Raw genomic sequence first — 11,792 nt, 5'->3', positions numbered from 1 at the left:
TGGATGCCTGACTTTGGAAACCAAAACCATCTCACTTTCACTCCTTGTTCCTCTCTTGTCCTGCCTTCCACCACTGTCCCCCTCTTTTTTGACATTGTTTCCTCCGACCATTAGTAAGTTCTCCAAGTTCTAAGGTCACTTGATGTTTAATTCTTTTCTTCTTTAATAGCCTTTTTCCTTGTGAAATACTGACTTCAACTGTTCATAACCAATTGAGAATATAGATCGCAGTCATCCCAATTCGCAAAGTGCTGATACAACAGACGTTCGCTCATTGAACGCATTTTCCGTCGAAGAGTGCTCAGAGTCGATAGATCTCTAGATTGGTCGTCATGAGAGCTAGCCTAATATAGTTTTCATCCGTGCTAACGTATACTATAACGTCAAGCGTTCTCAAACCCCAAGATCCGATTTTTCTTCTTTGTTACTATTGATCAGCCAAGGGATTGCTGTCGTTCAGTCTTTCACATGTTGGGAGAGGGGGGCTTAATAATAGTGTTCCCTACATAATAACACTGTGTTTCCTTAACACTGGAAAAAGGGACAAGAGTGAAAAGCAAGGAGGACTACTATCATTAGACATAAAGAAATTAATTTTCCTTTTTTCATTTTTTTTCCATTTCTTTTTTCTGCCAAGTATGTAGCTTCCTTATGGGGTCAAATCTGAGCTGGCTGGTGGTCCCTCAACATGAAACAGCCAAATGTCATCCACAAACCTGAGGCTCTCGTGTTTTTTTTTTTTTTTTTTTTTTTTTTTGTGGGGTGGGGTCGAAACCTACGGCTCTAGTTCAATGTGGGAAAAAAAACAAACAAAATTTCTCAGGGACATTCCGGTCATTTCGCGTCTTTGCCGGCCCAAGAAACTAATTGGACCGAGCTTGGTTGGGATTAACATTACCATGGGGAAAAGATATTGAATTGTCCTCTTCAAAGTTCACAATGCTAAAAACAGGTTGACCAGACAGTGTTTGGGACCAGAAAGGAAACAGAGTCTAGGATTCTAAGCTGCGGTAAAAGGTAGTGAGAAGTGGGTGTAGTTAGATTCGACTGGTCTATTCGATATTTGATTATGGAGAGAGGGCTGTAAATCCCATTTGAGAGAAAGAGAGAGAGAGAGAGAGAGAGAGAGAGAAAACAGGGGGAAACTATAGGGCCAGTGTTCAGCGGAAATCACGAACCTTTATGATTGAGTTTTTAAGGAAGATGCCAATTTCTGAACAGCATTGAGACGAGGACGAAGAGGGGAGAGATGTCAGCGTGCGAGTGAGAGAGACTGGAAGATGCCCATGCATCCTCTCTCTCTCTCTCTCTCTCTCTCTCTCTCTCTCTCTCATTGAAGCGCACATGACACAAGCACAAGCATTCGATTAGACTCTTTCCGAAGAGATATATAGACAGACAAGACTCTCTCGAAAGAGATATAAAGACAGAGCCACTGCCCCGCTGCTGCTGCTGCTGCTGCTTCTTGTTCTTCCTCTTCTCAAATTGAATCAAACGCAGCACACTCGGAGACGCGAGAACAAAGGAATTCCCATAACCCCACCTTGAGTTTCTATCCATTTTTTCGTGATCCTCTCTGTCTTGCCTCGCTCAGTCCCCTCAATTACGGTTCCCACCACAAGGGTCTTGATAAAGAAGTGATCTTTCTTTTCGAGTTGCATATTAGAAACGTTGGAGCTTTTCAAGAGGCAGAGGTAATGGAGAGTCGTGGTGGACCAACTTGCTGAATGTTTTTGGGTGGCAACAACGGTCGCTGTCAATCAATGATTTGTACGTGAACTGGTGGTGCTTGTGCGAGCTCTCTCATCACTTCCCAGTGTTCCCACTCGAACTATTCTGGATTGGATCTTGATTTCCATCAACACCATTCTTTTCTGTTTCATCTTGTCAAAGCCTGGTTTTTTGTTTTTTGTTTTGGTTTTTTTTTTCCTTCAATTGAGGATTGAGATCGGCAGAGAATTAAGCAAAGCAGGTGTTTGTTAATCTTTTGTTTTTAATTTTTGGTTGGTTTTTTATTGCAGCTTCTCTTTCTGGTGCTTGAGCTCCTGGGAAGGTAGACCAGATCTCAGTCATATGAGGAGTCACTTTATTGTAAGTTTAAGACTCTTCATATTTTGTCTTCCTCTCTCTTTTTCATTGGGAAAACTAAGCTGAACCGTACAAGTAGTGTTTGTCGTAAGATCTCCCAGGAATGGTTGAGATGAATCAATCAGTACTGGAGCTAAGAGTGTAGTCCGGCTCTACCCATGAAACACATTGGCTTCATTAGCTGGAAAAGACTGCTTGTTGGGATCTGATGAGCGAAGCTAGAAGTGTTTTGGTGAAATCCTACTGTTATTTGCTCAATTGTTCAAGCAAAGCGGTTGAATTCTTTTGTTTTTGTCACACCTTTAATGGACTTGGCTTTTTTTTCACTTTGGGTTGAATATCTTTTTGACAAATTGTTGCTATCCTGACCAGCTTTTTTGTTCTATTAACCATATGGGGAAGTTTTAAATCAGTGGGATTCATCTTAAACTTTCATATAGGTGGAGCTTTAATAGCTGGAATATGTGCTTTGATTTACCTGCTTGATGCTTCGTCACCTTTGGAGTTTTCATTTTATTCCCTCTACCCATTTAGGTTGTGTCTGAACTAGCTGATGATGATACAGCTGTCGAGACATATATGAGAATGCTCCATTCGGAGCTTCTTGAAGTAGTGTCACGCGAAATTGTTTGTTTACTGAAATTGTAGAGGTTCCATGATTTCAGTTGGTGGATGTACTTGTGCTACTTGCATTGCTCGTTCCTACTCAATGGGTTGCTGTGGGAAGTTCACATTGCAAACGGCATAATGAAGAAAGGGTTAGACCTCACAGCGTCACAATCACTGAATTTGGAGCCGTCGGAGATGGCGTCACTCTCAACACAAAGGCATTTCAGAATGCCATCTTCTATCTTAATTCATTTGCGGACAAAGGAGGGGCCAAGCTTTTTGTCCCTGCTGGAAAGTGGTTGACAGGAAGCTTCGACCTCATCAGCCATCTCACCCTGTGGCTGGACAAGGGTGCAGTAATTCTTGGATCCATGGTATTGATTAATCGTTAACTGAGGTCGACAAAATTGATTTAATTTTGCAATATCGAGGGACTTGACCAGTCTTTCGAAACTAGTGTACTGGTCTCTACATTTATTTTGCTTGTTCTGTGTTCTTTTAATTCTCTAGCAAAAAAAAAGGACGTCCTCATTTTTCACTATGTCTTACCATTTGATGCTCCAAGTTAGCCCTTTCTAAACGGAATATTGAAGAATTTTGGCCTAAAGCATAAAGGAAGAGAAGGGTACACATAATTTTCATTTTTGGCCAATGTAACGTCTGTAAATCACCTGGGTATCAGTAACTAACGTCTTACTGGAGTTGCACAATGTGGTAGCATTGAAGCAAAAAGATGATGCACAGTTTAGTGAAGAGTCTCAAAATCTTTGCTTCAGAACGCGGAGGATTGGCCCATTGTTGATCCCTTACCATCATATGGCCGAGGTAGGGAGTTGCCTGGTGGACGTCATCGGAGTCTCATTTTTGGACGCAATTTAACCGATGTGGTTATTACAGGTGAGTGATACGAATGAAGAATTGCATTCCTTGTGCTTCCTCTTCATATTGCATATTTCCCTTGTGCAGGCGAAAATGGAACTATTGATGGTCAAGGCAGCATGTGGTGGGAACGGTTCAGAAACAAAACCCTTGACTATACTCGGCCACATCTAGTTGAGTTGATGAACTCCACTGGGGTCGTGATCTCGAACCTCACCTTCTTAAATTCGCCATTCTGGACCATCCATCCTGTATATTGCAGGTTTGTCTGATCTGGAGGCTTGAATTTCTTGATTTTTTTAATCTGCCTGTATAAACTGTGCAAAGTTGAAGTTTTTATGAACTAGGGGGAGTTGAGATTGTTTTTCTCGATTCACAGCCAAGTTATCGTTCAGAATGTCACCATACGTGCTCCTCTTGATTCACCGAACACAGATGGAATCGATCCTGGTAAGGTCTTTCTGCTAGGCTGTTATTTATTACTTTTTTTTTAATATATTTCCAGAAGATTTATATCCATCGAGCTTATTGAATTTGCTCATCCGAGTCAAGTTTCCATTATGCTTGTTACAAACCCGTGATGCTTTTTGGAACATTAGCATCTGTAACCCTTTTTTAGTTTCTATTAGTCGATCAGATGCTCATGTAACAATCTGAAATTCCCCTATACTGACCTATTATGAACAGATCCCCCCTCCCTGCTCATTCCAATGGAAAAGTGAGAATATCTCCTTCCAATTCCAACACAATGTGTGGATGAACTAAAATTCTAATTTCATAATTCCTCCCGTCAAACTCCCTTATTATAATGCTTTTTCATTATAGACTAGATATCATGTTGATATTTCACGAACTGTCTATTCCACTGCATGATGTCAAACAGAGCGCTGAATTTTTTCACTTTTTAATTCATCTAGACTCCAGCGATGATGTATGCATAGAAGACTGTTACATAAGCACGGGTGATGATGTGATTGCTATCAAAAGCGGTTGGGATGAGTACGGCATATCATATGGTCGTCCTAGTAAAAACATCATCATTCGCCGGCTCATCGGTGAGACTCGTAGCTCAGGTATCGCGATTGGAAGTGAGATGTCCGGAGGAGTATCAGACGTCCATGCAGAGGACATCGTGTTCTTCAACTCCACCGATGGCATTAGAATAAAAACATCTCCAGGAAGAGGTGGTTATGTGAGGAACATCTTCATATCTAATGTTACATTGGCTAATGTGAATACAGCCATAAGATTCACCGGTCTCTATGGGGAGCACCCAGATGAATCTTATGACCCCAATGCGCTGCCCAAAGTAGAAAGGATCACTTTTAAAGACATCCGCGGGGAGAACATAACAGTTGCAGGGCTTATGGAGGGTATTGAGGGCGATAGTTTCATTAATATCTGCCTATACAACATCACACTCGGCGTAAACTCGATGTCTCCGTGGAACTGTTCGAATGTTCAAGGTTACTCCAGTTTAGTTTGCCCTCAGACTTGCGAGCTTCTTGAAGAAAGTATATTCCCAGATCATTGCACTGAGTGTTACCATCTATCAAGTTTTTCGCAGGGACATAGAATACGAAACAAAGGTGCTCGGTTGCTATCTTGGTGGACTTACCTTGAAACATAGCACATATCTTGGAGGCCAAAGCACCTTCTTCATTGGAAGTCGAATATTTGTTGAAGATTTTTGAAGTTTTGCCAGCTCTTAGAGTGACCGGCCATTGCCGTTTCCCTGCGACAATTAAAAAAAAAAAAATGTGTCCACAACATCAAAAGCAGAATTGGGTTGCTGATGGTTGTTGAACCGTGAGATGGTAGTGAGAGATGATTGTTTTCCTTGTAGCTTGGTGTGCAGTCACAAATAATTTTTTTGTGTAAAATAACATACTAAATATAGATTGGTTTGTAATCATTGTAAATTTTCTCTTATTGTAGCTTAAGTTGTCCTCTCTTATTTTGTCCATCTGGCCGTCGCAATAAATGAGCGTTCGCATATAATTCTATGAAGAATTTCATCATCGTCTGGTTGAGGACAATATGTTGGCAATACTGATGAAGCAAACTGGTGAAATATGGTTTTTCCACGAAGCTGCGTCCCCTCAACATGAAAGGGAAATATATCTTAGCATTGACATCATCATCTGAAGTTCTTGTTTTTTTGCATTTTACGAAAGTGTGAATTGGAATCTCAGCAATGAACAATCCAAACATTCAGCTCGTGGGGGAAACTTCCACCTGTGTACCATCATTGTCATTTTGTTTGTCTTCATTCACAACAGTAAAAGCTAATTACCAGTGGAACTTCTGATGAACTGTGAATTCAGAACTCAAGAAGGATCTTATTAATTGGAACAAAATGCCGGTGCGAATTCGTGACAGAAGATGTAATTCCGGGGTTGCCACGGGGATGAGGCGAGTCAGTACAAAGCAAGGTATTGACTGGTTTACGCCGGCGGACGTCACAGTTTCTGTCTTTTGGAATCAGCAGTAAGCCCCCGCTTCTTCCTTCGGAGCCACAAGGTAACTTTCAGTCGATTCTGCTACGGAGCGAAAAATCTGTTGCCTTTCTCCATCAGCCCATTTCTTTTGACAAGTTAAATGGGTCTGAAAATCATGTGCAGGTGGCATGGAAGCTGAGTGGAGGTGTTCAGTTGTGCCTGGACTGGCGCACGCCAGGCCCACTATATTCTGCTCAGACAGGGGATAGCCACAAGCAGAGCCCATATTACTTGGTTTTTCCTTTGGACTGAAGCTCAAATTTGCTCTCGCACGCTCGGAAAAAGCTACAGTTTTTGCTATGGACTGTGGATGCGAGATCTAAGTACTTACTGTAATTTGCAGTAGTTTGTTCAGAAAAGAAGTGAAATTTGGGCATGCACAGTGATTCAACCATTGAGCAACTCATACAAGGAAAAGATGAGAAGAAACTCTTGTTGACTGTCGTGATATCATTCGGTGTGAGTTATATACACAGAACTATGATCGGGCTTTTAAGCACATGTGTGTGTGATTTTGGGCCCAAAAAAGAAAGGCACATCCATGGACTACTCATCTTCACATTGCTTTGCAAAAAGGAGATGCTGAGTGGCAGAGAGAGAGAGAGAGAGAGAGGGTGCAAAATTTGTCTTCTGGTGGATGAACAGGACAGCAACCCTCGTGCAAAATCACTCTATCCTTGTGATCTTCAGTCTCTTCACACTTGACAGGAACATCCTGCATCGGATCAAATCGACCCAAAAGAAAACAAGGATCACGAAACAGTTCCACAAACACACAAGATTAGTGTCGGAAAAGGACCATTTTTAAAGTGATTTTTCGCATGTTCTACAGTTCTTCATTAGCATGCTCCACAGGCATGTTCTGGCGAGATTCATCTGTTACTTACTTCTCGACGCCTTATTTAACGAACGGACGAGATCGGATATCCTTGCGACCGAATTCGAGGTCGAAACATCATGAAAATGGAGATGACTAAAAAGAGAGGGAAGAAGAATGAAGTCGAAACTTACTCCCAAGGAACATCCCCAACCATCAACCAGTCCCCTTCCTTGTCTTCATACAACAACACATGGCACCCTCCACATTGAGCTCCTTCCTCTTCTGACCCTGCTCTAGCCAAACCACTTCAGAAGCCCCCCATCGATCTTTACTAACTTAAACATGTTCTTGGCGAAAGCCAAAACAAGATAACCCACAAAAACAAAAACAAAAGAAAGGAAAGAACAGAACAGAACAACAAAGAACACTTTGTGATACTCGGTACTTACACATGATGTTGGTGTCGAACATGCAGTCGAGAGTTCTGATCAAGTCACAGTACCCATCATGAGCCAACAGGTCCAGTTTCCGACCGATGGGAATGCCCTCCATGTAAACCTTCACATAGAAGGTAGCCACATTGTCGCATTCATCTCCTTCTTCGATAGCCTCCCTTGCACCACCAACACAAGAGCAATAAGAACGTGAGAGAGATAGACACAAATCGGTAAAATCTCGAAGGAAAATGGCAAAAAATTAAACAGATAAGCAAATGGATCGATGAGATGAGTACTTTGGAGAAAAAGGGTGGTTGTGATCTTGGTGAGAATCTGGCGAGAATCCGAGTGCGAGGTTGAGATCGGTGGTGAGGCGTTTCTTGAGACGGCGGGACAGAGACGAAGCTGTGGATGAAGAAGCCGACGATGAGCTGCTTCCTTTGCCCATTTCCTCCTCCTCCTCCTCCTCCTCTTGTCGGTGTGTGACCAGATTGAGCCGCCACCTTTGCTTCTTATGTATACAACGAAGTGTGTAATTTATACATTTGAAAAGGTAAAAATAAGATAAAAATCGAAACTTGACAAATTGTTATAGAGAGAGAGAGAGAGAGAGAGAGATCCTTCCGGAGTTCCTTTTCCGGCCATCGCTCGCCCATTGGACTAGGATGTCATCATGGGAGGGGACACGAATACACGTGTCGCGCATGCATTGGAGAAAGCAATGGCCTTGACGTATGATCTTGCGTCTCTTGAACATATTTGTGTGGTGGCGACGGCGATACTTGGACCAAGATTTTGACCGGCCACATCTTTTAGGGTCGGCTCCACGTACTCCTTGTCATCGGAAGGGTTGTCTCTTGCAGAAATCATCCATCAAAACATCGGCATCGATTCGATAAAATCAGACCAATATGCCACGATAGAGCATCGTAACGACGACGACGATGACCAACGATTTACGTTCGAATTAACGGTTCAAATAACATTAAACTCCGATTTGTTGAATCTTCCTTTATATTCTCATCCAAGTCGGTTTTGTAAGATTTTATGAAATCGTTGTCAACTGTTTTAAAAATTTGAATTATCATCGTTCATTTCACATGAAGTTGAACAATCATTTTTTTTTATGGAAAATTTGTCACTGCCGTCGTGTAGCTTCGTGCACAACCTACTCTTTTCGACCTCGGTCGTTTTTTGGTTCGAATCGAACCGACAGACCTGGTCGAGCATCGGCAACGACCCTTTTCAGCTACATCTTCCATTTTAGCCGCGAATTAAAATTGCTCATGCAAATTGGGGTAAATTTCTTCTTTTTGGGGCCCCTCTTTCAGTTGAGAAATTTACGTAGAAAAGAGATTGTTCTTCCTCACCAGTAAATTAACCTTCCCTAAAATCTCGTGGTTTACGCACGAGCGAGCTCCTCCTGGTAATCTGTCCCCTTCACATTCGAAAGGAATGAACGTAGACAAAGCTCCCGTGCATCGGACGTGGACACGGAGGATCCATCGATGCGAGCGGAAGCTCATTAATCACACGACAAAGACAATTAATTCCGAACTCGACCCGCACGACCGCGGATCAGCGTTCAATGGATCAGTGCATTGAATTCCCGTTCCGTGAATAGCCGCCGATTTTTTTAATGCGATTTAAACGTGGTTTTGTGTCGGTAATGGAGAAGCCGAGGAAGAATTATCGAAAGCCGAGAGGTAGATGGGGGTTGAACCGAACCCCCCCGCCGGCTCCTTTCGATGTTTAGGGATGAGGAAACATGCGACCATCGGTCGCGAGACATGAACGCACGAAACGTGGTTCCACGTATAAATGGCCGTGGCGTGATGGACCCCGTTGCGTGATGCGAGAGTATATATAATGTCTTCTTCGTCCGATGTAGGGCGATGGGATCCGAGTATTTAAAGCCGTCCATGTCAGCACCTGCCAACCGTGTCACGCGGCGTGGCGTGTGCAAAGATGGGTCTGATGGCACATCCGTGTCACATACGACGATCGGCTTCGGTGGCTTTTGATCAAAATTAGCCGGAAAAACTGCATTGTCTAGGGTCGAAGCGGCCAAATTAAAAAGTTTAGTAAATTGGCCGTTGTTTTCGACAGGTTCATGATTGAATTGGTCGAATTCAAAAACATCCATCGATTGTCCACATCCGATGAGCGTTGGCTTAACGAGCTTCATCAAATAATCAATATAAATTCAAGATATCTTGATAATCGGTAATTCATATTCCACGATGGTATACACGGATACACTTTGCAGAAGCACATCGATCTTCTCTAATCCATTCGAACGAGACTATTCCTAGCCGATCAATACGCGAAAACGGTTCGTACGAATCGACGCGGTGATGCGACGAGGAGACCTTTTTTGAACAGCAAAATCGAAAATAATTGTACTAGATTCATATATGGTAGCTGAGCTACCGCTCTAGCAACGTTGAAATGCAATGCCAATTAACCACAAAATTAAGGGGATAAGATCCCAAATTTAAGGGACGAGTAATCAATTGCCGATTTGGGAGCGCGAGAACGAGGGCCAAAGATCGAAAAGTGAGCGACACCACCATGCACAAAGTGCTTAAACTTACATTCCTTGTCGCTCCACGACAAAACCTTCAAATCTCTCCTCCTCTCCGCCCGCCCACGTGTTCAATGTTCACGTGCCCGATTGCGATTGTCCCTCTCTCATGTCCCTCTCCCCGTTGGTGCTTTTCACTAGAAGGGAACAAAGAAAATCAATCTTGCACCTAAAGAAACGCCAAATGCACAGAAGATTCATGGGATCATTTCAAAATTTCTCAACAGGGATTGTTAAGGAGAAAAGGAAAAGGAAGGGGGAGGTAAAAGGATTGCTGTCCCCCACCTACCCTACCACATTGTTTGCTTCGATTGACCGAGGGTGAACCCTTTTTCTTTTACGAAATTACATTGGGCCAAAGACTTTTCCTTTCCTTTTTTTCTTTTTTCTTTTTTGACATTTCTATTTAATTTTTTTCGGCTTGGTCGACGAAGATATTTCGCCATTATGTGGTGAGGAAATTCTAATCAGTCCCTGAAGTGGGATCGTTTTTTTATAAAGCATCTCTGAAGTTGAGATTGTCTCGAATGGGTGCTCTGAACTTGACAAGTGCGTGTCCATCAGTTCCTACGACAATTGGTGTTGAGAATAACGGTCGGCAGCCGTGCCTGCGTGCCTCGCGTGTCAATTGCGGGGGCAATTTCGTCAAGAAAATATAAAATTGCAATGAAAATTACAATTAAATGAGAGAGAGAGAGAGAGAGAGAGAGAGAGAGAGGGGGCGCAGGGTAGGGCTAGTCGGACAGTGGTGGCAATGCCAGCCAAGAACCGACCAGGGTTTGATCTCCAATTTTCCCACAGAGTAATTAGAGTGGGCGCGGGGGGTACATTGATACAACATTTGTCAAGCTCCCGTAGTCGTTTGAAACAAATTCAAGATCAGATGTGTACTTTATAAAAACGAGCTCACTTCGGGGACTAATTTGAAGGTCTTCCTCATTAACAATTGAATTATTATCGTCGTACAAAAGCGGACATGCCTCAGTGATCCGATGTTTTCGACCGACAATTTCTCGGTAGATTCTAAAACGTGGGAGCGATTTGCATATCGTGGAAAATGGAAAAAAATTATGATTGTAGTTGGTGACAGCGTTTCCCTCTTGGCAACAAAACGACATCCGCACATGGTTTATTTACCTAGAATTCATTGGCCACAGTTGATTTCTCCCGACAAATACTTGGATTCGATCCTAGTTTTACAGTCACTGAACGAAAAGTTCCCAAAATGGTGTGAAAATTCGTCAAGAATTGATGCTCATACATTGCTTCACCCGGCTAGTACTTTCCGAAAAGCCTGATTGTCTTATGGTTGGAGACAAATTTGCCTTTCGTCCTGTAGATCGGAATCTTCGTTGGCTGATTTCCCCCGTCTTTATGATCTTGTCTCGACCTTTTGGACTGTCGAGGTTGCGGTCGGTCAAAGATTGGATTTCGCCTTTTTCCATCGTCCGTCTCCGAATCCCAGGGCCCCCCCAACCGAGGCATGATCCCGCTTTTAGCCTGTGTTTGGGGACAACTTTCCCTCTGTAACAGCTGTTCACACGTGATTTGCCTGATGACTTTTTACTTCGCAGCGTTGAAAATTAATGGCGTGAGAGTTAAAACGTAGCAAGATGTATACAGCTCGAGCCTCCAACGTAAATACATACATAGGAGGTCCATCTGATATTATAGCTAATAGAGATTCACAACACAAGAAAAGAAGCTAATTACATGGCTTGAAATTATACTCGTTACTCTGTTGAAGCGAGTGAGAGGGCTTCCGAGTAAGCATTTGCGAGCTAATTGAGCCCCGGGATGCTCGAATTTCACGCATTTGTCGAACACCTTGTTGAAGCTGAAACCGCCTCTTCAAAAGCTGTAGATACAAC

The 11,792-nt window shown here is 42.9% G+C and overlaps 2 protein-coding genes across 2 annotated transcripts; one reads left to right on the top strand and one right to left on the bottom strand.

The window, feature by feature from the left end:
• The first annotated feature begins 1,349 nt into the window (after positions 1-1,349).
• Positions 1,350-5,516, top strand: LOC115756265 (probable polygalacturonase). The gene is made up of 7 exons (XM_030695967.2): positions 1,350-1,840; positions 2,021-2,091; positions 2,754-3,071; positions 3,474-3,594; positions 3,664-3,838; positions 3,956-4,026; positions 4,494-5,516. The coding sequence occupies exons 2-7, from the start codon at positions 2,074-2,076 to the stop codon at positions 5,204-5,206; spliced, it is 1,416 nt and encodes a 471-aa protein (XP_030551827.1). The 5' UTR covers positions 1,350-1,840; positions 2,021-2,073; the 3' UTR covers positions 5,207-5,516.
• Positions 5,517-6,409: 893 nt separating this feature from the next.
• On the bottom strand, positions 6,410-7,898 carry LOC115756266 (auxin-responsive protein IAA30). Its single transcript, XM_030695969.2, has 4 exons — positions 7,631-7,898; positions 7,347-7,510; positions 7,089-7,185; positions 6,410-6,792 (listed from the first exon to the last, which is right to left on the bottom strand). Exons 1-4 carry the CDS (start codon positions 7,780-7,782, stop codon positions 6,744-6,746), a joined length of 462 nt encoding a protein of 153 aa, XP_030551829.1. The 5' UTR covers positions 7,783-7,898; the 3' UTR covers positions 6,410-6,743.
• Between the last annotated feature and the right edge of the window lie 3,894 nt (positions 7,899-11,792).

This window comes from Rhodamnia argentea, chromosome 7, assembly GCF_020921035.1.
Source record: "Rhodamnia argentea isolate NSW1041297 chromosome 7, ASM2092103v1, whole genome shotgun sequence".
Classification (NCBI taxonomy): Eukaryota; Viridiplantae; Streptophyta; class Magnoliopsida; order Myrtales; family Myrtaceae; genus Rhodamnia; species Rhodamnia argentea.
The sequence above is the reverse complement of the archived record's forward strand: the minus strand, read 5'-3'. Positions and strand labels throughout refer to the sequence as shown.